Source organism: Ahaetulla prasina, chromosome 2 (assembly GCF_028640845.1).
Source record: "Ahaetulla prasina isolate Xishuangbanna chromosome 2, ASM2864084v1, whole genome shotgun sequence".
NCBI lineage: Eukaryota > Metazoa > Chordata > Lepidosauria > Squamata > Colubridae > Ahaetulla > Ahaetulla prasina.
The window spans coordinates 44,799,887-44,824,310 of record NC_080540.1 but is presented as its reverse complement, the minus strand read 5'-3'; the positions used below and the strand labels follow the sequence as shown (position 1 = coordinate 44,824,310).

At 41.2% G+C, this 24,424-nt stretch overlaps 2 protein-coding genes across 6 annotated transcripts in view; one reads left to right on the top strand and one right to left on the bottom strand.

Moving 5' to 3' along the window:
• The window catches only part of GXYLT2 (glucoside xylosyltransferase 2), a 32,981-nt gene extending 13,444 nt beyond the window's left edge, over positions 1 to 19,537 (bottom strand). Inside the window, exons 1-3 of the mRNA XM_058173948.1 lie at positions 19,036 to 19,537; positions 3,925 to 4,117; positions 3,536 to 3,667 (exon numbers count right to left, since the gene is read on the bottom strand). Coding sequence (XP_058029931.1) covers positions 3,536 to 3,667; positions 3,925 to 4,117; positions 19,036 to 19,334 — 624 coding nt within the window. The 5' untranslated portion in view covers positions 19,335 to 19,537. The remainder of the gene's footprint in view (positions 1 to 3,535; positions 3,668 to 3,924; positions 4,118 to 19,035) is intronic.
• A 117-nt stretch (positions 19,538 to 19,654) lies between these two features.
• Positions 19,655 to 24,424, top strand: part of SHQ1 (SHQ1, H/ACA ribonucleoprotein assembly factor) — a 144,963-nt gene continuing 140,193 nt past the window's right edge. Inside the window, exons 1-2 of one of the 5 annotated variants that reach the window (XM_058173942.1) lie at positions 19,655 to 19,781; positions 20,366 to 20,762. The gene's annotated coding sequence lies outside the window, so the exon portion shown is untranslated. Of the gene's footprint in view, positions 19,782 to 19,963; positions 20,763 to 24,424 lie in introns of those variants that run through there. The other 4 variants (XM_058173946.1, XM_058173947.1, XM_058173944.1 and 1 more) reach the window with 4 other exon arrangements.

The following is a 24,424-nucleotide window of genomic DNA, read 5'->3' as shown; positions in this document are numbered from 1 at the left end:
ACACTTCTATTACTCTCTCAAGATACTACCTAGGAAGAGCTAATGCAACTTCACCAAAGTAACATATCTGAAAAGTTAAGTAGGATGAGTAAACTTCTCACAGAATGTGCATGTGTATAAAACCAGATTTGTTCTATGTTCTTTCCCCCCCTCTTTTTTAAAGTAAAAATACTGAAAAATTTATCAGAGGGGCAAACATGGACAGGACAAATCTCTTTATCGCTGGAGGTTTTTAAGAAAAGACTGTACAGCCATGGTATAAAATATCCTGCTTGAGCAGGGGACTGGACTAAAAGATCTCCAACATCCTTTCCAGCTCTGTTCTGATTCTGGATGCAATAGTGAAAATAGCTGCAATATGAAACTGAGTGTTCCATCTTATTCAATCTTAGTTTGCCCTGAGGTAGGCACATAAGGCTAACAGGCTGACTTAACTAAAGGAAACAAACTTGTTCTTAAAGTGGACAAATTTCATAGACATATATATTCTATTGTATATTCTATTGTTCTATAGATGAGAATGTTTGGGTCATAGAACCCTAAGAGCCACACTATTTTGAATGTTAGCAATGTTCTATCTAACAGGAATAAACATTATTTATTGTAATACTTCTTTTTTGGGGGGCTGTCTGTTCAGTAATTTCCAGTTCTTGGAAACTGCCTGGACAAATCCCAGCAGTTTTCATGGTAACTTTTTTCAGAAATGGTTTGCCCTTAACAGAACCAGAAGACGTATGGAGTGAACTTTAAAAAAGTCGTTAAAGATGAATACGAAAAAGGATTGCCTAAAATTGGGAAACATAAAGCAAACTGAATGTCAGAACAAACTATAGAAATTGCCAAGAAGAGAAGTCAACAAAAACAAACATCTCAGAATCTTAACAAGGGGTTTCAGAGAGCTGTTAGAAGAGACAAGAAGCAATATTACAACATTAGTAAATACATTGAAAGTGGAAGCAGACATGGGAAAACAAAGAAAATATTTTTAAAAATCTGGGAGTCCAGAAGCAAGTTCCAACCTTGGAAATGATATCAGAGGAGACCAATTGACAGATAATGATTGACTCAAAGCAGAACAAACAAAAATGGAAGGAATATACTGAAATACTGTACAGCAGTAACTTAGACGATATTTCCTACTTATGAGAACTTCTAGAACAGAAGATGAAATTAAATCTGCACTCCAGTGATCACCAAAGCTACAGGAATTGATGGAAATACCCACTGAAATATGACAAGCAGCAGAAGAAGAATCAGTAAAGTTTCTAAGCAAGCTATGGCAGCAAATTTGGAGAATGACACAGTGGCTGAGAGACTGAAAGAGGTCAATCTACATTCCAATATGGGGAGGAGGAGAGAGAGGACTTAACAGAGTGCAACTAAGCTATCGTAAAATATCCTGCTTGAGCAGGGGACTGGACTAAAAGATCTCCAACATCCTTTCCAGCTCTGTTCTGATTCTGGATGCAATAGTGAAAATAGCTGCAATATGAAACTGAGTGTTCCATCTTATTCAATCTTAGTTTGCCCTGAGGTAGGCACATAAGGCTAACAGGCTGACTTAACTAAAGGAAACAAACTTGTTCTTAAAGTGGACAAATTTCATAGACATATATATTCTATTGTATATTCTATTGTTCTATAGATGAGAATGTTTGGGTCATAGAACCCTAAGAGCCACACTATTTTGAATGTTAGCAATGTTCTATCTAACAGGAATAAACATTATTTATTGTAATACTTCTTTTTTGGGGGGCTGTCTGTTCAGTAATTTCCAGTTCTTGGAAACTTCCTGGACAAATCCCAGCAGTTTTCATGGTAACTTTTTTCAGAAATGGTTTGCCCTTAACAGAACCAGAAGACGTATGGAGTGAACTTTAAAAAAGTCGTTAAAGATGAATACGAAAAAGGATTGCCTAAAATTGGGAAACATAAAGCAAACTGAATGTCAGAACAAACTATAGAAATTGCCAAGAAGAGAAGTCAACAAAAACAAACATCTCAGAATCTTAACAAGGGGTTTCAGAGAGCTGTTAGAAGAGACAAGAAGCAATTTTACAACATTAGTAAATACATTGAAAGTGGAAGCAGACATGGGAAAACAAAGAAAATATTTTTAAAAATCTGGGAGTCCAGAAGCAAGTTCCAACCTTGGAAATGATATCAGAGGAGACCAATTGACAGATAATGATTGACTCAAAGGAGAACAAACAAAAATGGAAGGAATATACTGAAATACTGTACAGCAGTAACTTAGACGATATTTCCTAATGAGAACTTCTAGAACAGAAGATGAAATTAAATCTGCACTCCAGTGATCACCAAAGCTACAGGAATTGATGGAAATACCCACTGAAATATGACAAGCAGCAGAAGAAGAATCAGTAAAGTTTCTAAGCAAGCTATGGCAGCAAATTTGGAGAATGACACAGTGGCTGAGAGACTGAAAGAGGTCAATCTACATTCCAATATGGGGGGGGGGGGAGGGAGGGAGGGAGAGAGAGAGGGACTTAACAGAGTGCAACTAAGCTATCGTACAATATCCTTAATCTGACACGCTAGCAAAATAATACTTGGGATCATCCAATGCAGATTAGAACTCTGCATAGAAAGAGACACCAGATGTTCAAGCTGTGTTTAGAATAGGCCTAGAAATATAAATCATTATTGCTGATGCACACTGGATAATTGAAAAAGCCAAAGAATGCCCCAAAGAAGACACTATGTGCTTCATTGATTATAAATTCTCATAGTTTCATTGGATCGAGTTGGTAATTACCAGAATAGCAGAAAGCACAGAGGTGAATTAATTTCCTCCTGCTGAGACTTGATGGGAAAACCCTTCTTGCAACTTGATATATGCAGAGGAAATCCCCCACTAGCATCTCTGGAGAATTTGCCCAAGAAGCAAGCAGCATCTGCAGAGAATGGATTGTCTTCAGACATGAAGCTGTGGAGGAATAAGCTAAATTTCTCCTTCCCACAATCCCAACTATTACCAAGGCCCTTCTCTAATTGGGGTGCTACTCACAATACAATCTTCCAGCCATAATTAATCATAGGAAATTTGAATCAGAACCAGTTAAATAAACATGTACTGTCCACACTGCATCAGTTTCTTTTCCAAGTTCCAGTTTCTACTGTTGTCTCTGGCTCTCCATCAGTCTCATATCTTGGTTACAAGATTTCTTAACTATACTGTAGGAGTGGAACAGATATAGTGAATATTCCCAATAATCCCAATATGTGTTAGTCCATAAATTCCATCTTTCCCAGAAGGTATGAGAATGATGGATATTGGGAACATCCAGGAAACATTGGATCTTCAGAATGGTTACCTAAACTGGGCAATTCAATTTAGACTGCAATCAGCCACTAAGTCACTAAAAGGTATCCTGAAAAGATACAACAGGGAAATGAAGGAACTGCAGGCAAAAGGACCATAATACCACTTTGCATTCAGGTTTCTAACTTTAAGACCAACGAAGCCTCTTAGGTCTTTTGCGCTTCACATATGACATTTTGAGTTCCTTACCGGAAGAAAGAGGCGCTGGGCAGCACATGGCTTGAATAATTTTCTCCACTCTTCAGCGTTTCCAACTGAGAAGGAGATTGGGTAGACATTGTATTCAAACTTCTTTGAGAAAGAGGTAGGCCATTCCTCTAACTGCAAAGCACAAGAAGGAAAGGGAGAATTAGCATTACAGAGAGGGTGCCTTTTTGGGAGCAGAAATGCTATTCAAACATCTTCAACTAACATCATGTACTAACTAAGGCTGAGCTTTACTGAGAGCTTAGGAGTAGAAGTTCAGCCACCATTAACTCACGGCTGGCAGAGCTTTCTAAGTAAATCTGTAGCCTTTTAAACAAATCTGAGGCTTAGCGGTTGTTTTTAAACAAAAAAAATCACTGAAAGAGACTCACTTTCTTCTCGAACTCTGGCTTCAGGGAATCCTCAGCAAAAATATGAAATTTGAGCTTCTTGTTGCTAAAGAGAACTGCTGATTTCAGCATGTTGAGAGTTTCTAGCAGCCGGTCGCCACATGCTACAACTGCAAGATGCATCCATTGCACCGAAGAAAACTGGGCTGCAGAATACTTTTGGTCCTTTGGTCTCCTAAAAATAATTGTATAAAATTGTACATGGATCATAATCAACATTTTAGAGGTACCATGATTAAAGAAATATATATTAGAAGAGGTTGCCAACGCTTATTTTCATTAGGTGACTGAACCAACATGTGGTTAAGATAAGATCTTCCTCAATTGCTTTCTATCGAATTTACTTGGGGTGTTTTTACATAGCAGAGGCAACAAAAATTACTTACTGCTATCAAATAAAATCTGGGTAGTTTCAGTTGTTTCAGAAAACAATCACAAGTGAGACATGAAAATGGCTCTAACATCAGACCAGCTACCTTGCTGATTGTGGAGATACATTTGCAAACATGCCGAAGGCCTCACTGTCCTAAAGGCAAAGTTACTTAAATGTTTCCCCTCCCCCCCACCAGAGATTTTAATCATTCTGTCTTTTCATATAAGCCTGAATTAGTGATATAACTGCTTAGCAATAAATGCAGCTCCCTGTTTAACACCATGTTGATCACAAATTCAAAAGTCTTCTGATATGCCCAGAATTGACATGCAGATAGAAATGGTTTATTTAGAATAATGTTATTAATCTGAAAACATGGCTCTCAGCACAGAATCCTGGCTCCTGTAGTGAAAAATACCAGTGGTGTTCAGATTATTTCATCGGTAAAAAGTGTCCATATTTTTTCACCAAGAAACTAAAATGTCTAGTAATAACTGCTGTTCAATATTGCAGCATAAATCTACTTGTGCCTTAAGGGACATTAGATTTCAGCACCTCACTAGTTCAGCAATGCAATATATTTAATTAATTGCTTAAAAGTCCATTGGCTTTTGTTTTAATTAAACCTCTATTTTTTGCAATGGATAAATAATAGCACAAGGCATTTATGCAAATAGTATTTACTTTCCAGCCAATTAGTGAAAAGCCTACTGAATTATTAAAGTGCATAATTGGTTGCTTCTGGTTTGTATGCTCTTTCTTTCCCCCTTCTGACTATTATGTCTTTTGCCCACTTCTTTTAGGCTTGTTCTTAATTGTGTCAGTAAATCAAGCTCTATACCAAAAATACAACACTGAGGTGGCCGTTGCCTATGGATTCCCATTAAAGCATGAAAATGCCTAAAAGTCAAGTGTGCCAATGACCCTTTAACCAGGAACACTAATTTTATGCAGAAGATGGCGCCTAGCCTTGGATTCTTGGAAACATCAGGGTGACTTGGATGCCAACCCAATCCTAAGTGATGATCAGCAGCGGAAGAACAGAGGCTCCATTACACTAATCTTAATTACAGGGAAATTGGCTTTACTGTTACTTGATAAATTATTTCGGCTGTATTTCCTGGAAGTTTTTACTATCTTATTAATTATCCTGCAGATTCCTCTGCCTTGGTCCTATTAGACCTCTCAGCGGCTTTTGATACCATCGACCAGGGATTGGAGGTGGGAGGCACCGTTTATCGGTGGTTCTCCTCCTATCTCTCCGATCGGTCGCAGACGGTGTTGACAGGGGGGCAGAGGTCGGCCCCGAGGTGCCTCACTTGTGGGGTGCCACAGGGGTCGATTCTCTCGCCCCTCCTGTTCAACATCTATATGAAGCCGCTGGGTGAGATCATCAGTGGTTTCAGTGTGAGGTACCAGCTGTACGCTGATGATACTCAGCTGTACTTTTCCACACCGGGCCACCCCAACGAAGCTATCGAAGTGCTGTCCCGGTGTCTGGAAGCCGTACGGGTCTGGATGGGGAGAAACAGGCTCAAGCTCAATCCCTCCAAGACAGAGTGGCTGTGGATGCCGGCATCCCGGTACAGTCAGCTGCGACCGCGGCTGACTGTTGGGGGCGAGTCATTGGCCCCAATGGAGAGGGTGCGCAACTTGGGCGTCCTCCTGGATGAACGGCTGTCTTTTGAAGACCATTTGACGGCCGTCTCCAGGAGAGCTTTCTACCAGGTTCGCCTGGTTCGCCAGTTGCGCCCCTTTCTAGACCGGGATGCCCTATGCACGGTCACTCACGCTCTCGTGACGTCTCGTCTGGATTACTGCAATGCTCTCTACATGGGGCTCCCCTTGAGGAGCACCCGGAGGCTCCAGTTAGTTCAGAATGCGGCTGCGCGGGTGATAAAGGGAGCCCCTCGTGGCTCCCATGTGACACCCCTCCTGCGCAGACTGCACTGGCTACCTGTGGCCTTCCGGGTGCGCTTCAAGGTTTTGGTAACTATCTTCAAAGCGCTCCATGGCATAGGGCCGGGTTATTTACGGGACCGCCTGCTGCTACCGAATACCTCTCACCAACCCGTGCACTCTCACAGAGAGGGACTCCTCAGGGTGCCGTTGGCTAGGCAGTGCCGGCTGGCGACGCCCAGGGGAAGGGCCTTCTCTGTGGGGGCTTCCACCCTCTGGAACGAACTTCCCCCAGGACTTCGTCAGCTTCCTGACCTCCGAACCTTCCGCCGCGAGCTTAAAACACATCTATTTATCTGTGCAGGACTGGACTAGATTTTAAAATTTAAATTGGTTTTAAATGGGTTTTATTATGTATATTGTTATTTTTAATTATTCGGCCATTTGTAATAAGTTTTTTAACTGATGTTTTATTTTGTATTTATATGTATATTTATATGTATATTTTTATTTGGCTGTGAACCGCCCTGAGTCCCTAGGGAGATAGGGCGGTATAAAAATACGAAAAATAAATAAATAAATAAATAAAATAAATAAAAAATAAATAAATCCTAGGCTTATGGCCATGGGTCTGGACCCTGATGGCTGGTGGCCCCACAGCTGATCCAAGACATGGTGGATGGATCGCATCAAGGAAGACATGAAATGTGGGGGAGCATCACCCTGAAGACGCCCTGGATCGAGCCAACTGGAGATGGCTTTGCCATAGAGAGGGAATAATGATAGGAAGAATATGAGTCCTCAACTTATGACCATAATTGAGCCCAAAATTTCTGTTGCTAAACAAGGCTGCATTAAGTATGTTTGGTCCCATTTTACAACCTTTTCTGCCATGGTTGTTAAGCGAAACACTGCAGTTAAGTGAATGATGCGGTCGTTAAGCAAATCTGGCTTCCCCCCTTTGACTTTGCTTGTTGGAAGCCAGCTGGGAAAGTTACAAAGAACTGTGGTGGCGCAATGGTTAGAATGCAGTACTGCAGGCTACTTCTGCTGACTGCTGGCTTCCAGCAATTCGGCAGTTCAATTCTGACCGGCTCAAGGTTGACTGAGCCTTCCATCCTTCCGAGTTCAGTAAAATGAGGACCCAGATTGTTGGGGACAATATGCTAACTCTGTAGACCACTTAGAGAGGGCTATAAAGCACTGTGAAGTAGTATATAAGTCTAAGTGCTATTGCTATAAATGGCAATGTATGAAAAGCAGTCTTAAGTCACTTTTTTTAGCACCACTGTAACTTTGAATGGTCACCAACAGAATGGCTGTAAATCGAGGACTACCTGTATTTTAATTGGTTTATAATTTTAGAATTGTAAGCCATCCAGAGATGGCCGCCTATAGAAACTGAATGAATGAATGAATAAAATTCATCAATTACTATTCAGTCCAGTTTGTCAAAACAGATCAAAAACTTAGATTTCCCAATTGTCCACACTTCAGGTGTGTAACTCTGGAAGTATTTATTTTAATGACTGACTACAGCTGCTCATTTCAAGAGTCTGGGCAGCTAGCAACAATTAAAAACACCATATTAAAAATATGATAGTAAAACAACAATACGTGTGTAATTAGCAGTCAAAACAAAACAAAAACCCCAACATCAACGTAATATAACCATTGCACAGGCTCTGCTACACTCCCAGATTCCCAAGTCCAGTCACCAAACCATATCTGTAAGATCTTGCAAATTCAGCTAACTGAATATCAGGGAGAGAATCTTCTTTGTGGTAGCCACCTTGTTTCTGGGACATTTATTCCAGGATGACTCATATATAAATTTAAAAAATAAATAAAATAAAAAATTTAGATCAGGGGTCCCCAACCTTTCGGACCTTAGGGACCACCAAATTCATAATTTTAAATCCTGCGGACCACTAATATGATCTGCCTAATGACCAGCTGGGTGGGTGTGACTAGGTGGTCATGTGACTGAGTGGGCATGGCTAACTTGATGTCACTCACGTTGAGGAGCACCTCGCCAGCCTCTACTCACCCCTCCCCTCCCAGCCACTCCTTGCCTCCCCAACAGGGCCCCAACAGGAAGCAGTTGTTGGAGCTAAGCAGCCACCAGGAGAAAGAGTTGGCAAAACAGCTGGCTCAGTTCAAATTGGATCTGACCGAGAAGGAAGCTCAGCAGAAGCACCTCACTGAGGACTAGGAGCATAGGCTTTTCAAGCAGAGGGAAGACCTGCAGGAGTGCAAGGCCTGGAGGCTCAGCGGGATGAGATGATCAGCCAGTTCCAAGCCATGATGCAGTCCCACTGGAACGAGGTCCTCCAGCTCTTCGCCACCAGCGGCACTTCCCTCCAGCCGTCACCCAAAGCCCCAAATAAGGAGTCTGAAGCAGACCCCCAGTCGGAATTTCTGCCCCCCCTCCGACCTACACAAAAAGACTCCAAAGGGGGAGACTCTCTGCAGCAACACAAGCATTCATTGCACCTATCCAGCCCAGGGGCCGTAGTTTGAGGACCCCTGATTTAGTGCAATATAAAAACTGCAAATAATTTTTCTGCAGACCACCAGTTGGTGACCACTGATTTAGATCATTCTTCATTCCAAGAAAATACTTTTTGGTTTTTTAAAAAAAAATTGTCTGCCTTTTGCAACCTAGCTAATGGTTTGCTGTAATTTAATATAATTTCAATGTTATAAATGCTCCTAACAATTATATATTGCAGAACACACAAAAAATTCAACCTTGGAATTTATATCTAGCATTAGGGAGTAGCATAAGTGTTGATACACTTGGAGAGTCTAAGATCAGTTGCAGTTTTAATTTTTTTAACTCAATTTCTAAACTGAATTCATGAAGTATTTCAAATGTACTTTTGAGTGTTTTTATTATTGACCTCAGTCTTTAAAGATAGTGGAGGGAATACATTCAGATAAGAAGAGAAATAGATACTCCTGGTCAATTAACTTGCAATTTCCAGATTAGTAATTTCCAGGCAACAATCTGGATTTAAAGCAGAGACTCACAAACATTCTTGGTACACTATGTTTTTATTGTCTTAGTAAAGCTTTCATGGTGACCTTAGCCAAATAAATACCTAATGTTTACATTTATTAAGTTTTAGATTTAGCTAATTTTTAAAAGACAAAAGTAACCAAAAAAAAGTATATTTATAAAAGAAGTCATAAAAAGAAATAGAGATAATGCAAACCACAACAATTATCCCTGTGCCGTGAATAGATACACATACACATAAGTTGCTATTAGCTCCCATCACAGTAATGGTGGCAGCTTTTGGCAAAAGCACAAATGGCACGGACCTTGGTAAGAACTTCTGAAGCAACACGACTAGGGAGCAGATTGCTAGTTTCTTTCTCCTTGCTTCTATTTGAGATAGCTAGATACCTGTACTCAGCAAAATTGCAAAAGAACAACATTTTACTGAAGCTTTGAGACTCACTTCGTTAGATCTCATAAGCAGAATTTATGCAGATTGTTTGGAGAAGACAGGGTGGTATGGACAGATCATAGAGTGGCAGAGACAAAGTGTTGTGGTCCGCCAGCAGCCTGCGGAGCTGCAATGGAGTCAGACAGCGATGAGGCTGAGGAAGAGCATGGGCCAGTCCTGGAGGCTGGGGAAGGCCTTGATGAGGGCTCTGCATCAGAGGCAGAGGTGGGGCCAGGGCCATCGGGGAGTAATGTGCGGACCCCAGAGCCTCCAGAGGCTGACAATAGTGAGGCAGAGGAACAGGGGGAGCCTGTTCCTAATGCACGCATGAAAAGAGTTGCAGAAGGCAAGAGCAGCTAAAGCAAAGAGGACGACTCGGGAGTAGGGCCAAGAGTTGACTGGCCACTCCCATAAGGCGTAAAAGACCAGCGACGGCGTTTGGGCTCTTTGCCAGAAAACAACGTTGATAGCTTTGTCTTGTTGCATGTTTCATATTGGTGTCTTCCGAATTTTTGCCAACAAAGGCCTTTGGCAAGTTGCCTAATTGGACCAAGGTTGGTGATAGGACTGAAGAACGGTGTTGGGAGGAATCTGCTTTAATTCAGTTGGACTATGCTGAGAATAAAGTAATTCTCAGCTGTTTTAATAAATTTTGCTTTTACACCTACTGAGTTCCCTACTACTTACTTGGGCCTGGGTCACAACACAAATTTTCAATGGCTGGATGAAGATTAAAAATAAGGATTTGACAAGTGCCTCTATTACATGACATCCCTTAAGAAGGACAATACGACTGCAAGCCTATGCAACGCAAGCAATTAGCACTTCAAACAATGCTATATGAAGGCCTGGAAAAACAATTGCAGAGAACAGTCTTCCTTCTGCTCTGGGAAAGGCTATACCAACTATTCAAGCCCCCAAGCAGATTCACTGTTGCCAGGATCTCCTATGGACTCTCTGGCAAAAGACCAACTTTAATAGAATAGTTTTCCTTTCCCGGAAGCATAGATGAATCTCAGTCATCCTCAGCTTGATTCCTATCAAGTTCCAATCACTTCAAAGCCTGGCAAAGCAGCACTTATCTGCTAAAAACAGCTCAGATATCTTCCAGTCTACGTTAATCGTACTTATTTTGAAACCAATGCCAATCACAGCATGAAAATATATTTGCACTTTTGCAATGTTTTTGTTACACGTAATTGAAACTACAATCCTAAGCATAGGCATAACAAAATTCAATTTATGTTCACTCAGAAGAAACTACTCTCCTGGGATGGGGAGGGGAAGAGGTGGGGAGAGAAAGAGCCTGGAAAAAAATCAAGAGAAAACCTTTGTTTTATTCCCCAAAGGTCTCCATTTTTTATCTTTGAAAATACAGGAAAATTGAACTATGGAATATTTCTATATATCTTATTTAAATGCATTTGTTTTATTCCTTTCATTAGTGACACTTATATGCCACGCCAAAAGGCTTATATTCCTCTCAGCGGTCAAATAGGTCCATCCTTCCTGTAGAGATCCGTAGCCCTATTCATCCCAACAGCAGTCAAAGAACATCTGCCTATGACAAAAGGCAGGTGTTAATTTCCACCATCCTCCAAGCGGGTGCCATCTGTTCTGAAACAAAAAAAACGAGGCCTAATGTGTGATTACCCATATGCGTTGCGGGCATGATGGCATGGGACAAACCCATGGTTGTTAAGATGGGGATAAATTCCCAAGTTGCTTCATAGCTCAACACCAGGGGTGGCTGAATAAAGTATAACAGCATAAATCTGTGGAACCCCATTGCCACTATTGTTATTACTACCATATGGCATTGTTACAGTAACCAGGAGACCACAATCCTATTGCAGGGTAGTAGTTTGACATGTCAAAGTACCATCCTCGTTATAGGAAACGTTTGTGTGCTCTCCAAGGTGTGTTACAGGAAGGCAAACTGGCTTCACATCAAAGAGAAATACATGCAGCTCTTCCTGAAGCATCACCCAAGGACCTTCTATTCCCAGAGCTGCCTCGCAATTGGGCAGCGCAATTGGGAAGTTTCAGAGTAGGGATGAAATCCAACAGGTTCTGACAGGCTCTGGAGAACCGGTAGCAGAAATTTTGAGTAGTTCGGAGAACCGGTAGCGGAAATTTTGAGTAGTTCGGAGAACCGGCAAATACCACCTCTGGCGGGCCCCAGAGTGGAATGGGAATGGAGATTTTGCAATATCTTTCCCCCAGGAGTGGGGAAGGAATGGGGATTTTGCAGTATCCTTCCCCTGCCATGCACACCAAACCACGCCCACCCAAGCCATGCCCACAAAACCAGTAATAAAAAAATTTGGATTTCATCACTGGTTCAGAGCCATCAGAAATCTGACTATCTGCACAGAGCACAGCTTATCTCCCAACCGAAGTGGGATCTATCTATCTACTCACATAGAATATGCTTTTTAACTGATAAGGGATACAGGACCTGAGGCAGCTGACAAGAGTTCACTCTGCCATGCAGTGCTTGGGCTCAAACCACCAAAGCTGAGACCAGCGTCAATTAAGCCACTGAGCCACCATGCCTCTGATCGCCATTACTATAGTGAGATCAAACACTCTCAGGGGTTGCTATTCTGCACCGGGGGAAGATACAACAGCAGCAATCTGTTGCTGTTTCCGGCACCCATTCAGATATCTTCCAGCTTCTAAAGGGCATCAGGGATTGCAGCAAACATCTTACCTGTGCTGTCTTAGCTTGTGGCCTCTGCCACACCAAACCCCAGAAGGATATTTATGAGACAGGAACACCCCGTCTTAATTCAACTAGGACTGAGTCACACGAAGTATGAGTCACACAAAGAATGCTTCCTCACTCACTGATTGTGGAAAAGCTGAGATGTATTGCAGGTAGGCCTAATATTAAGTAGCAACTTAATAGCCAAACAATTATTTGTATATTGTTATCAAACCTTTTATTTCCCCAAATGATTTCTTTAAATGTAAAACTATTAGATTTTTAAGTAAAGTATCAGGTTATTACAAATTCTAGGTACAAGAGGTATACAACTATCAAATGCAAGCATTTCTTCTTCAGGAGCCCTAACTACTAATATGCTGAAATAATTTGCACAGTAGGGTTTCTGACAAGTAAGCAGGACACTGCAAGCAACAGAGAAGTTGAATTTCATGTGATAATTTTTGGTCTTTTTTTCTCATTAGCGTCTGTACAAGAGAATGTGTGAAGGGAGGAGCTATCTGGAACGGCACAATCTTTGGGGAATTCATGGAAGTGGATATGTTTTGTCTGGTGATATGTAGAAAAGGTACCATGCTTGTGTTCCTGCTTCAGGTGGATCCCTCCTACATCTGCACCAAGGGCAAACTCATTGTGCTGCTAGAAAAGTAAGTGGAAGAGTGGAAGCACGCCTGGCCTTGCTGAGGCTCATTAGAGAAGATGAGGATATTCTGGATAAGGAAGAAGGATGTTCTCCTGTTTCCAGCATTCTGTCTTCTTGACTTGCTAACTTGGATCCAACACTAAAGAGAAAATGACAGTTTAGGGCAGGGGTATCAAACTTGATTTCATTGAGGGTCACATCAGGGTTGTGTTTGACTTCGGGGTGTGTGTGGATGTGGCCAGAGTGGGCATGGTCAGCTCAACATCATTCATGTTGGGGACGCCTGTGGTGGCCCGAGTGCTCTGCCACAGAAAACAGGCTCTTGAGCTACATTTTCGGCTGCAATGAGCTCCATTTTCACTGGCAGAGGCACTGTGGACTAGTCCTTCGCTGTTTCCAGGGCAGTCCCGCGGGCCAGTTCTAAGCACCTCATGGGCCGGCCCCGGCCCCCAGGCCTTGAGTTTGACACCCCTGGTTTAGGAAATGAAAATAGTTAACTGGCTATTTTTTTTTAATTCAAGAGCACACATATTTGAGAATGATCAACATTCTGATAAATGTGATCTGTCAAGGTACAATTACCTAGCAGCCTCAGTGGGCAAGGATTTAAAGGAGAGGTTGCACAGAAGACAGCTGTAAGTATTCTCAGCCTGAACAACTAAAATTCAACTAGATTGGAGTGAAATTTTAGATATCTCCCAAGATGATTATGCAACAAAATGTAGAGTCCAATTTAAAGCAGATGTGAGAAATTTTATAGGCAAAGTGCCTTGGAAACATACCACACTGAGCCAGTTAATACTATCAAAAAGCCAAAATCTTTTAAGGCCGCTAATTACCCAGAGCTGAGTTGATGCTCTAAGCAGCACAGTCAGGATATTGCACTGCATTTACTGCCACTAAGCATGCCCTGAAATTTGAACATACTATGTGCAAATTGTTTTCCACCAATACTATACTGCTGTTAGTCTTTATAACAGCACAAAGGAGTAAATCACAGGCTTTCCCCTCCTACCTTTACAAAATAATCAGCATTTCACCAATCTTTTGATAGTTTCAGAGGCAGCTGAGAAATACTGATAATTCTCTCTAGCTTTAGAACCATTGATTGATTTCCTACTTAGTCAAACATTAACTCTTTCTAAATTTTTAGTGCTGGTTCCATACTTCTCTGGTAATTAAGATGTTCATTTGATTTGAAAACAAAAAGTTTTAAAAATCTTTATAACAGGATTAGCTCTAAAATCCAGTAGAAAAAGACTATGGCTTTAAGGACCATCCATGAAATCAATAGTAATTATAACTAATTACCTGAACTGTGCATTAAATTTAATGTCTTTATAAGTAAAACATCAAGGAATAACTTGCATACAGTATGTGAACAAACTGCTTAAGATCAAATGTGAAATATTTCATCACCTCAGACATGAAAACTTTCAAAGGAATGATTCATAGATTAAGCAAAAAAAAAATGCAATGCAACCATAAACTATCAAATCTTTCCATGGCTTGACTTAAAATTTAGTTTATCTACATATAAATATTGACCATTTACCTCAACCTAAACTGTCCCTATTTTTCCCATAGAACTTCAATGACTAGCAGGAAACATGGTATATTATCTGTAAACTTGGACTAGATTGCAATTAAGACAGTCAGTTTAATTACCGTGTTGATTTCTCTGAAGAACCCTTGAGCCAAGACAAGGACAAGTTTGAAGGGGCCAATAACAAGTGCCAATAACGAACTTGACCAAACATTTTAATTCAAAAAGGATACTGCCAGCAGCTTAGAAAGAAACTGTGACATGATTCTGTATCTGTGTAATTCACAGCAGGGAATTACATCTACATACCAATGTCCTTTAACATGAAAAAACCATTAAAACTCTGAAAGATTTTGAATAGTACTGTTCTCATATTTCTTTGAGACAGCATTTTATATAAATTATAACAATTACAGAAAATGAATGACCTGAGAAAGCCAAGAATGTTATCATTCAGAATCTGGTGACTCAGTTGATTTTTAAAGCAAAGTCACAGAAATTTCAGGGAAAGGCAGAACGCAATGATTAGCAACTTCTTTTTCATCATCCAAGTTTATAATCTATGTTAATCTATGATTAACACGGTATATGTTTAATGTTCCGAGTTGCCATAATATTGACTGCCTAGTATTACATATGCATATTTAACCTGCATAAGAAATAGAAATAAGTACTGGATTTTTCTTGCTTTTATTTCAATTGGAGGAAAATTAGGCAAAAATGGTGAGCGCTGGATGGGAGCACAGCAAGAAAGTTCAGTGACTGAGAAGAAGGGAAGGGGAAACCACCTCCACCAGCTTAGTTGAAGCAAACAGAGCCTTGATCTTTTCACATGTAAAGGGCTTTTACTATATCTTTCTCCTTCACCACCCTCAAATCAGTTTAACTATAGTGTAAGATTGGAGCCTTACTTGTCCTTTCCACCAAAGGTTTTTTTTTCTCCCCGCAGTAATTTATTCATTTGCTATTGGCTGAAATATTCTTGATCATCTAAGATATGCTCTGAAGAAAAATGACTTCAGGAGGCACAGCAGCTAAAAGAAAATGATGCTGCTTTAATGCAGCCATTTGAATTCCATCCATGATTCAGTGGTGGTCACAATAAACATTCTTTCTTCTCAATCAGATAACAAGGCTAGTTAGGAACCTGGAGCTTTAATAGGATAAAGAATAAGATCTCAGAAAAAGGGGCATTCTTTCATTTGGAACATTTCTGTGCAACCATGAATCAAAGGCAGACTGGTTTTGTTTGATAGATGAGATCACCCTGATTTAGAAAGGGGGTGAGAGAGCAATTTATTTCAACCCAGAGAAAGCACGCAGCAATTATTTGTACTTCACCAAATTAAAAGCCTATTATTTTCTAGCAATTTTATTCTCACCCTATTTTTCTTAAGTAGCATAACAGGCATAAATTGCAGTATGTTTTTCTAATTGCCATTATATAAAAAGCTATAATTAATGTCTAAATTAAAGGCATGTTGACTGGTTAATTATTCAACCTCCTATTATCATACGAGCATCGGTAAAGCCACACACCTGTTGTGACATTTGGTAATCAGTGGAACAGTTTAGAATGAACAAATCAAGAGCTGCTTTTTAAGATTGATCTTTTATACCCTAAAAGTAAGTCTCATTCCATATTTGGATGAAAAAAATAGGGCTTTTAAGCTGGATAAATTAATGGCAATTTTTTTTGGTTAGTATTATTTCCATCGGGAAAATAAGTTATTGTTTTACCCAGTTTGCTTCCAGGTTTAATTCAAGGTGTTGGTTATTACCTTTAAAGCCCTTTGTGGCATAGGTCTCAGCCCAATAGGATTGGCCCAGCCCATTCACTCTGGGAGAATGGGCATGATCTAGATCCCATTGGCCAAAGAATTGTGGTTGACGGAGGCCAGAAGAGCCTTTTCTGCTCCTGTCTTTTGGAATATCATGATCCCCAAGGTAAAATCTGCCCACACCCTCTTGACCTTCCAAAAGAGCCAGAAAATCTGGCTTGGCAAACTGGCTTGGGACCCTGATGTGGGAGTCCCATTTTAGAGGTGGCTAGTAGATTGGTAGAAGGTCCCACTTCCACCCAAATATGCATTGCTTCTTTTTATTTACTTTATATTAGTTTTAATGTTTTAATTTTTAATGTTTTAATCTTGTAATTGTTTTATTTTGTTATTTATGGTACTCGAAGCTGCCACAGAGTCACTTAATAGTGAGATGGATGGTATACAAATTTAATAACTAAATAAAATTTAAAAAATTAAAAATCGCTTTGGCACCAATATCCTGATTCAAATCATTGTTGGGTGGAACTGTGGTGGTTGAGTCCACCCACTGCAGGAATCCTCACATCGTCCTGAAGAAATGCCTAACCAACCTCTCAGAATGCACAACCTGTGAGACAATCCAGGAGCAAATACAGTAAACAGAGGTTTATATTTAAATAATAGTTTTATCTACAAAGAATATATACATACATGTACTTTAGTCAGACTTCAAACAAATAACAATCTGCAATTACAGCACAGCAGCACACATGGAGGGGGAGATATGCCCCAAGAGGGCCTCTTCTTATTACAGGCTCTTAAAGTGTTATCAGCCCAAAAACCTTGCTGACTCAATCCCAATATTATAACATTGTAGCAGCTGGTCAGCTCTTAAATTATTATCCTGACACAACCTGTTTCTAAAAAACTCCAATGATGATTCAGGATAACTCCAGGATACACCTGTCCCACTGCTCCTTAGATCTCATGGTCAAAAATCACTCCTTATTTTGAGCTTGCATCTCACTAACTGATCTTTGATTTATGCTAAAACACTACAGAGAATAAATCTACACCCTCTTCCCTGCAATAGTCCTTCAAGTTTTGGAAGATTACTATGCTTTTCTTTAGCCTTTTCTTTAAGCTAAACACCTTGTCTTTTCAACTGTCCTGAAGATTTAACATCCAAGCCTCTCATCATCTTTATTGCTCTTCTCTTCCCTTTTTCCAGTTCAACCTCCATGCATCTGATAAAATTTAGAACTTAAGTGTCAGTTTTTAATATTATGGTTTATTGAGTCACCCAGATGTTTAAACTGGATTTGGCATTTTTATCCACCTGTCAAGTCCTTCGCAAGAACCTGGGATAGGGATATTATTATTTTTATTTATATTATTTATTTTTTATAAATAATTGAAGGCAGTGAATATACCTAATGCTCCTCCTTCCTCTTCTTTCCCCACAAAAACAACTCTGTGAGGTGAGCTGGGCTAACAGAGACCCAGTGTCACCCTACTGGCTTTCATGTCTAAGGACTAGAACTCAGTCTCCTAGTTTCTAGCCTGGCGCCTTAATTATGTGACCAAACTGGCTCTCTATTAGTGCAAATATTGTGTTAAGCCATGGTTCTTTATTTCTTTTTCCAAATGAGCAGACACAAGAAAACTCCAATGTGGAACTGCTGACAAATTCCCACATAGCTTTCAGCAACATGTAAACTAGCAGTTATGAACAGTACTATAAGCATTTAATTGGAACAGATATACAGGACAGGAAGCCAATGCATGTCATCTTTTCCAAGTAATTCAAAACTTTGTTATCTCTAGAGGAAAACCATTAAGAGTGAAACAATAGTAAGCGGAGAAGAGTATAAACATTCCAGAAACAAAGGATTAAGCATGGAGGACTTCAGTTGCTGATACAGAAACATTTTCAGGAAATCAGTTTGGGCAACTGATTATTTTTTCCACCTACTAGTCAATGGGTTTAAAACTGGAAACTATATTGGGATTGAGTGGATCTTTAAAGGCTGCTTAACATCCTATATACAGCTGTGAGTCCAGGTCACAAAACATTACATTTATGAGCAATATATGTATGTTCCAGAAAAAAAAGGAAAGAGATGTGGCCCTTCACTGGGTGTGTGTGTATATACTCTCTCTCTCTCTCTCTCTCTCTCATAGTTTTAATATTACAATCAGCACTTTTACAAATTATGCATAACAAAATACATTTCCCCACTACCACCACAGCCTGATTATTAAACGACACATTAAACATGGTTGTTGGAATCTACCCTACGAAATGCAAACTGCATGCCGGCTTAGTCTCCATGTGAATTATACTCATGCCATACATCTTTCATATGTTTGAGAGGTATACCGAAGGCACCAATCTGCATTTTGGAGTAAAATCCCTCAAATAAGAATTCCAACCGCAATCGGATAAAGTTTCAATGACTTTCTTTCCCCCCCTCTCCTTACAAAGCAAAACCCACGGAGTTTACCAGCGCGGCTCAGGGCGTACCTCTCAGAGAAACCCGGTTCCCACCCTAGGAGCCGATAGAACGATGAGGCCCCACCTCTCCCAAATCCCGACCCACCGACCCGTTTTTGTTTCAAGACACGATCCACCGAGGCGCAACCCGCCAGAAAGGGATTTCGACTCGGAAGGCTTTACCGAAGGCTCGTCGACTTCCCTCTGGCTCGACCCGCGCTGCGTTTGCCTGCTTTTCGGTGGGGACGTGGCTCCCGCTTGGAAACCCGAACCGCCTTTTCCTTCTCTGACTCCGCCGGCTGAACGGGTCTGAATCGAGTCTGGAGCTGCCGAGCGATGTCGTTCCCGGCGGCAAGGGGCCCCGAGGGGCTCTCTCCCGCCGCTGGCAAAGGCGGCTCATCGGCGTTGGCCACCAAGAGGTAGAGGAGCAGCAGGAGCGCCAGGCAGAGCGCCAGGGCCACCACTTTGCAAGATAGCCTCATCGTCCGGCAGGCAGGCAAGGCTGCCTCAGCCTCGGCGAAGAGACGTCCCCCTCATCCTCTCGCTCCCGCGCTGGCAAATTGGATCCAGCTTTGACATTTTCAAGCCGCTCGCTCGCTGGCTCGTTCGCCGCCCGAAGCGTCGGGCTCAAAGGAGGGAGTTGGCGGCGCACAGCGCCACATTGGGTCCCGCGGTTCGGCGGCCAAGCGGGGAGGGGCCAGGAGGAAAGACCCTTACCGTAAAGTTCAGAAAACCACCTCGGCTGCAAAAGCGGCGGGGCTGAAAGCGAGTCAACCTATAGCTTCGTACCGTACCAGGCACGGGTTTTGGCTTTTTTTTTTTTTTTTGAATGCCAAGCAGCTTCCACGTGGCCGTCTGCAGCGCAGCCTCTCTCATTTTCTCATGCTTTTTTTTAAAAAAAAAGATATCAGTACTTATATTCTTTTAAGGTATAAAAATTTTTCTCTTAAAAGTCTCGGCGTCGTTTAAAGCAGGGGTCTCCAACCTTGGCAACGTTAAGCCTGGCGGACTTCAACTCCCAGAATTCGCCAGCCAGCAAAGCTGGCTGGGGAATTCTGGGAGTTGAAGTCCGCCAGGCTTAACGTTGCCAAGGTTGGAAACCCTTAGTTTAAGAAGCTCAGATTTGCCCGAAACGACGTGCAAGGGGCAATGCTACTATTTTCAACTGCTTCAAATCCCCGTGCAAGGAAAACGCTCCCAGTTAAGGATCTGGGTGGGTCACCGGCACCAAGTTTAGTCTTCCGAGCTTTCGGAACATGAAAGTTCCGAGTGAACCGGTGAACCGATCCAGATTGGATCTTGCAACATTATCCTGAGACACGTAGAGGACTGTTTAATCGTGTTTCGTCCAGTTTAGGTTCTATTATTGAAATAATATTCGTTAGCGAGATGGCGGTAATACAGTAAGCCAATATGGCCTACATCGCTCCACGCGTTTTGGTAAAATGGCTAATAACAGTCGGTCACACAGCGAGTCAAAAATAAGCCGCTTTCCCCGCATTTTTTTTTCCAGAACCAAAGAAGAGCCGCGCGAGCTCAGATGCAGCGCACGCGCAGAACGACAACTCCGGCATAGCTCCCGCCCTGACAATCTGTCACGTGGGTCCTCGCCTCTCCTGGGTCCTTCGGCTTTTTTTTTCTTTTTTCTTTTCCAGCATCCGTATCACTTTCGTGCTACCTCGACCACTTCTGATTGGAGGAGCTCTTCCAATGATATTTCATCCGCCTCCCCTCTCAGAGCCCGCCTTCCTATATGCTTTACGGTTTCCTATTGCGGAAGAGCAACTGGATTGGCGGTAGGTTGCAGCCCGTAGGGAGTCTTATCGCCGTCAGAGAATCAAAAAGGCTGGAGGCGGCGAAAGAAACCGTGAAAACGTGGGTAGCTGCGCGTGGAAGTGTCTGAATGGGCGGTGAGTGTTGGCGAGGGGTTCATTGGTGGCACTCCTGCTTCCTTGCTCAGCGTGTAGATGAAGGAATTACCGCAGAAGTGAAAGGCTGGGCAGCCCATAGAGAAAGGGGCAATTAATAGCGGTCGCCTGTCATTTTCATCCCCGATGTAAGGGGGAGTGGAGGGGCAGCTCAGAGTTTCCATGTATTAACTGCCTTCCTGTAAGCTGTTCGGCTACAGAGCTCACCATCCGCAACCATTGGCCATGCTGGGAATCATGGGATTGAACTTCAGCATATTTGAAAGTGGAATGGGATAACAAGAGTTGGAAGGGACCTTGGAGGTCTTCTAGTCCAACCCCCTGCTTAGTCAGGAAAGCCAATACCATTTCAGACAAACGGTTGTCCAATCTCTTAAAAACTTCCAGCGTTGGAGCATTCACAATTTCTGGAGGCAAATTATTCCACTGATTAATTGTTCTAACTGTCAGGAAATTTCTCCTTAGTTCTAGGTCAAATCGCTTTCCTTGATTAATTTCCATCCATTGCTTCTTCTCTTGCCTTCAGGTGCTTTGAAGCAAGGGTCTCCAACCTTGGCAACTTTAAGACTTGTGGACTTCAACTCCCAGAATTCCTCAGCCAGCAAAGCTGGTTGAGGAATTCTGGGAGTTGAAGTCCACAAGTCTTAAAGTTGCCAAGATTTGAGACCCTGCTTTGGAGAATAGCTTGACTCCCTCTTCTTTGTAGTAACCCCTGAAAACACTGCTTTATGTCATCCCTGCTCCTTCTCATTAAACTAGACATACCCAATTCCAGCAACCGGTCTTTAAATGTTTTAGCCTTTAATCATCTTGGTTGCTCTTCTCTGCACTCTTTCTAGAGTCTCAACATCTTTTTTAGTTGCCAGGTTGAGCATCTTTTTTAGTTGCCAGGTCTGCTCAAAAAGGCATGGAAGCCAAAAAGGCATGGAAGTCATTTTTTCATTGACTGAGGATACAGGCAGCCTGTCAGCTGGCAGGTATGGATATTTTTTTCTAACCTTCACTCCAGTCTGATTCTTGGAGACTGACTGGACAAAAATCTCCGCAGTTTTTGTGTAAGTTTTTTTTAATCCCCAAAAGTGATTTGCCATTTGCCTTTTACCTAGGGCTGAGAGAAACGGAGAAGGTCGTCCAGCTGGCTCGGTTCCTAAAGCAAAACTTTACTCTTGATCTCCCAATTTCTATCCTGATGCCTTAATCACTACACCAAATTGGCTCTCAAAAGGGGCAGGGGGGGTGCTTGCAGAAAAGTGTATAAGCATAAATTGAACTGATGGCCGAGTAGCCAGGCCAGCAAGTAGTGCTGTTCTTACAGTTTTAATGTTGGATAAGTGGAAGTGATTAATGAATGCTCAAGGATTCATTTCCTCTCCCACAAAATATCTCATCCTTGCTTCACTCCACACCTCTGCTGTGATTTTTCAGTTCAGTTAGTAAGAGGTGTAGGGTGAACCAGGCAATCTGATGAGTTAGCATCATCCTTGCCTACTACTATCCGGAAATAGCAAGGATGGCAGCAACCAGTCATAGTCTTTTTGCAAAAGGGCAGCACTTCTTTCCAAGTATTAAAAACAAGTATAATCTTGTGAAATTCCTCGTTACTGGTAGTCTTCCACTTACAACCATTTGTTTAGTGATGGTCAAAGTTACAACAGCACTGAAAAAAGTGACTGACAGTTTTTTACATGACTGCTGCAGCATCCCCATGGTCACGTGATCAAAATTCAGATGCTTGGTTATTGATTCATATTTATGGCAGTTGCAATGTCCCAGGATCCTGTGATCACTTTTTTCAACCTTCTGGCAAGCAAAGTCAATGGGAAAGCCACATTCACTTAACAACCATGTTACAAACTTAACACTGATTCCACTTAACAACTGTGGCAAGAAAGGTTGTAAAATGGGGCAGAACTCACTTAACTGTCTTGCTTAGCAACAGAAACGTTGGGCTCAATTGTGGTTGTAAGTCGAGGACTAACTTTAAGGCACTTACCAGGATAAGAATCTGGAATACAGTTGCCTCTATCTGGATCCCTTTACTGGATTAAATCAACTTTCTGTGCAGCACAAGAATAGCGATGGTCTGAAGTGAGCGTTATATCTGTTTTTTAAACAGAGGTCTAGAGCGCTTTTGAAATAATACTAAACTTGTGTTTAATAAAGCATGTTAAATGTCTTTTTCCAGAAATGTGTACAAACGTATGTTTATAAGGAACCCCCAAAACTAGACATGCATTTTTGAATGTATTGGGCATTATTTGGGCAAATTCCTTTGTAGGAGACCAATGAGCCTGAGATGTCGAGACCATTATTGATCTATTCATGAATTGAAACTCAAGAGAAAGTGAGTCATGCAGCAAGATAATGATCCAAAACTCACAAGCCATATAATCAAATAATGGTTAAAGCAGAACCAAGTTAATATTTTCAAATGACAAAGTTAATGGCCTGACTATAATTCTGTAAAAATGCTAAGGAAGAACCTGAAATTGGTGGGAGGATTTTTACCATCTTTGGGCTGCAGCTGTCCTGTAAGGATGGATATAATTTAAAATTTCTCAAAGCTGATGTGCAGGGCTGATCAACAGTTATTGGAAATGCTTGATCCAATTATTGCCATTGGTGTGGTTTTTCACATGTAAATATGTATCTTTGGGTCATTTTTCTCAGTAAATAAACAAATGTAATGTTTTTGCCTCATTTATTTAACTGGTTTCTTTTTATATAGTTTTGGGACTTATGTGGAAACCCTATCATGTTTTAGGTCATATTTATGCAGAATTGCTGAATGTTCAAAAGGGTTAGGGTTCACAAACTTTTAAGTGCTATTATATGTTTAAACTAGCAGATTTAATGTTTTGAAGAAGAAGAGGTGATGTAGCGTATATAATAAGCTGTGTATTTTGGAATTATCTATTTAGGAAAGTGTTTTATCATTTCTAGGGAAAAAATGGTTTTGTGATACCAAACAATACAGCTGTGGCTAAAGTTGATATATGTTGTTTATAGATCTGTAACTTCAATGATAACACTGGATAATTTCTAGGTAAAAGTCTGCTATGCAGTATTAAATGATAGAGTTAAGGCAGCCGCTTGAGATAATTGTCTAATTTACAAAGTATGGATTTTGGAGCTTCTTAAATATTTAAGTATTCTTCAGTTTAATAGTAAACAGGTAGTCCTTGACTTACAACCATAATTGTAACAGACACTTCCATTGCTAAACAAGATAGTTATTAAATAAATCCTGCCCAGTTCTATGACCTTTTTTGCCATAACTGTTAAGTGAATCCTCCCAGTAGTTAATCACACGGATGTTTAGTGAATCCAGCTTTCCTCATTTAATTGTGGGAAGCCAGCTGGGAAGATCACATGACCTCTAGATCTTGCAACTGTCATAAATACATGCTGATTGCCAAGCACCCACATTTTGATTTGTGGGAATGCTGTGACGGTCATAGATGCAATGAGCGATTGTAAATCACTGTGATTTCAATGGGTCACAAACAAATAGTTGTAAGTTGAGGACTACCTTTATATGAGCTTTTAAAGCTTCTGTTTATTTTTTTCCCCACTATTACATATGTGTAGGTGTATTTTGGGTTTACATTATCACTGCTCGGTTTCTGTGTGTGTTTTCTTTG